The sequence below is a fragment of the Budorcas taxicolor genome, chromosome 18 (genome assembly GCF_023091745.1).
Source record: "Budorcas taxicolor isolate Tak-1 chromosome 18, Takin1.1, whole genome shotgun sequence".
In the NCBI taxonomy this organism is placed as follows: Eukaryota; Metazoa; Chordata; class Mammalia; order Artiodactyla; family Bovidae; genus Budorcas; species Budorcas taxicolor.
This window is the reverse complement of record NC_068927.1, coordinates 46,676,484-46,679,360: the sequence shown is the minus strand read 5'-3', so window position 1 is coordinate 46,679,360 and position 2,877 is coordinate 46,676,484. Positions and strand designations below refer to the sequence as shown.

The following is a 2,877-nucleotide window of genomic DNA, read 5'->3' as shown; positions in this document are numbered from 1 at the left end:
GAAGGCCAGAGTGAGACATATTATCTGTGCCCCAAAACAACAATTTTATCCTGCCAGGCTGGTGATGTCACGGGTTACACGTTTGTTATTTTGCTTAACTTCACACAAAATCCCTGTGTAGCAGATGACAGAATGACTTGGAAAGGTACAACAACCTTGCCCATACTCCCACATTTGCCAGGGACGGGGTGTAGGTTCTATCTGACCCTGGTCCCCAAGCTCCCAGTGACCACCTGTGTCACTTCTCACCATTGCTCTAGACCTCCTGCCTCACATCCTCCCTGAACACAGACACTGGGCACAGTGAGCAATGTTGCAGTGACTTTATTAGATTCAGCCTGAGGGAGACCACATCAGGTGGGGAAGGTGTCTGGATTCCAGCTTCAGGAACAGAAGAACAGGGCAGGTAGATCAAATGCAGACCCGGCACAACTGGCAAAGCTTATCACACCAAAGAGAGCAGACTGGAAACCAATCCTATAAGAGCATTCACCACCAAGGACAATTTATAGCCGGTGCAATCATCACTGAAGACGATGGACGCCTGCAAGGGAGATGGAGGTGGAGGGACACCTGAGACCACAGTTGGCCCATCCTGTCTCCCCAGGATCAACTCACACCTCACTCTCAGGGATTCAGCCCCATCCTCAACAAGAACCTCTACCCACAGACCCACCACTGGAGAGGGGGTTGCCAACAGGCACCAGGGGGAGGATGGCTCCCTAGTAGCCCAGGCACAGATGTCAGGAGGGAGACAGAGCCACCAGTCACGCCAGGGAGGGGAGGAGATGACAAGGGTCAGCAGGGAACAGCCAGGACTGGTCCTGAAGAAGGAGTAAAGTGCTGGAGACTGGGCTTGGGTCACACCTCCTGCACCTGAGCCTATTCTTTCAGGTATGCTGGGTGCAGGGAATGCGCATGTAGGTGTGGTAAACAACCCATTGTGCCCTGGACGCTTCTACTAGCGCATGAAACTCTGGATTGTGGCAAACCTCTGCTTTTTGAATGATTAACATTTGCGGAAAATATACAGAGACTGTTCAAAATCTCAAATACTAAATCACAAGAAAACAACCACAGCAAAAAGATGGTTCTTCAAGAGATACTGTTAGCCCAAGTGAGCGGCCGCACGTACCTAGAAGCTGCCCCAGGAATTAGGCACCAAAACCCCAGAGTGGAAATTCTGGCTCGTAGGCACTGAGAACATGTCAGTGGAAATGGGGCTCTGAGCCAGAGCAATGGCCATCAAAAAGGGATAAAGAGGAGGTGATGTGACCACAGGTCAGACAGCCTATAATCCAAGGAGTCCCATGCTGGAAGGAGACCTAAAAGCTGGGGCTCCTTTTAAATATTCTCAAAGTAGAGATGACAGGACTGCTACACATGTGTGAGCTGAATGCTTCTTTTCCTGCAAAGATTAAAGTGCTACTCCTCCAATGCTACTTCCTCTCAGTGAGGAAAGAAAATTACAGGAGTCAACACACGTGTCCTAGTGCACTGACAGTAGACGCCTATTGTGTGTGGGCTGATTGACATGATAGAGACAGATTCGGGAACAGGAGGCTGGGTGTGCAGGTGGACTGTGCTTGGATATTACAGGGGCTGCAGGTCGGGGCAAAAGGTTTATGTGCTTCTCTGTTTATAGCTCTAGCACACATTCCATGATCGAATGATCTATTACCATGTGGCATACTGAACTTTGCGGCATGTGAGTTCTCAAGGTAACTGTGGGCAAAGGTAAGTTACCTTATATTTCAGATGGTTAAGCCTGTTCTGAGGTCCTGCTTCAACGAAGCAATGCCGGATTTTTTCAGCGGCTGCTTTTTCAGCTTCATTAGCATCGACCGAATCCAAAGTTTCATTCAATGCATTACTTGGGAGTGCAAGGATTATAGCACTAAGGCCTTCAAAAAACACAAGGCACGCTTCCACTAAAGGCAGAGACAGAAAACATCTCATCAAAAGAATCACTTGGTCAGAAGGTTCCCAGTTCCCACCACTTGATAGGAACTCACACATCCAAAGCTTCCAGATTCACCTCCCACAGAGACTCTGCCTCTCCCAGCACTGCTTACATAAGGAAGAAAGCCTTCCCTATGGGGCACTCCCAACGGAAGGGAGCCTCAAGAGGGGCTAGACCTGGAGACCCCTCTGCCTTTGACCACTGCCCCCAGGCATACCAGCCTGCTTCCTCCCTCCCAACGAGCGCCACTACCCCCAACAAACTATCCCTCAGGGTGTGTGCAGATAACGACCCTTCCAGCTCCATGCCACCCCCTCCCCCATTCAAAGACTGGAAGCCCCAGGGAGTTTGTGCAGGACTCCTGGGCACTGATCTGCGACCTCCCCTCAGAATCTGTGCCTAGAGTCAGCTTGGACAGGACTGGGAAGGATGCAGTGAGATGGCAATGGGCAAGGATCAGGAGGGCCATCTGGACCCCCCTTCCTACCCTCATTCGTCTTGAAGGTCAGCTCTCTAGTCACCAGCAAGGCCAGCACAAGCAGTGCTCCCTTCATCATGGCGGCAGCTGGAGTGCTCTGCTCAGGGCAGGGTTTTGCCTGCTTTATACACCACTAGCTCCCCAAGCCCAGCCCACTTGCCTCCCAGTTGGACCACAAGCCTGTGGCCAGGCTCCAGGCACATGTGGCTCCCTTAGCCCTTGGGATGTTTACTGTGGAAGACCATACTACTCTAAGACCAGAGCTCTTGGAAGCCATGTGGGGATATCTTTGCCAAAGAATAAGTGGAACTAAGTGACTCCAGTTGAGGCCAAATGGTCTGTTTGCTGCTCTGCAACCATCACCTGTTTTTCTGAGCATCCTTCCCCCAACCTATCCTGGCTCTGAGGGAAGCACTCCCCCAAACTGAGCACATGG

General features: G+C 51.2%; 1 protein-coding gene across 1 annotated transcript; it reads right to left on the bottom strand.

Moving 5' to 3' along the window:
• Positions 1 to 445: 445 nt before the first annotated feature.
• Positions 446 to 2,520, bottom strand: LOC128063833 (secretoglobin family 2B member 20-like). Its single transcript, XM_052656648.1, has 3 exons — positions 2,451 to 2,520; positions 1,747 to 1,931; positions 446 to 544 (listed from the first exon to the last, which is right to left on the bottom strand). Exons 1-3 carry the CDS (start codon positions 2,518 to 2,520, stop codon positions 446 to 448), a joined length of 354 nt encoding a protein of 117 aa, XP_052512608.1.
• Between the last annotated feature and the right edge of the window lie 357 nt (positions 2,521 to 2,877).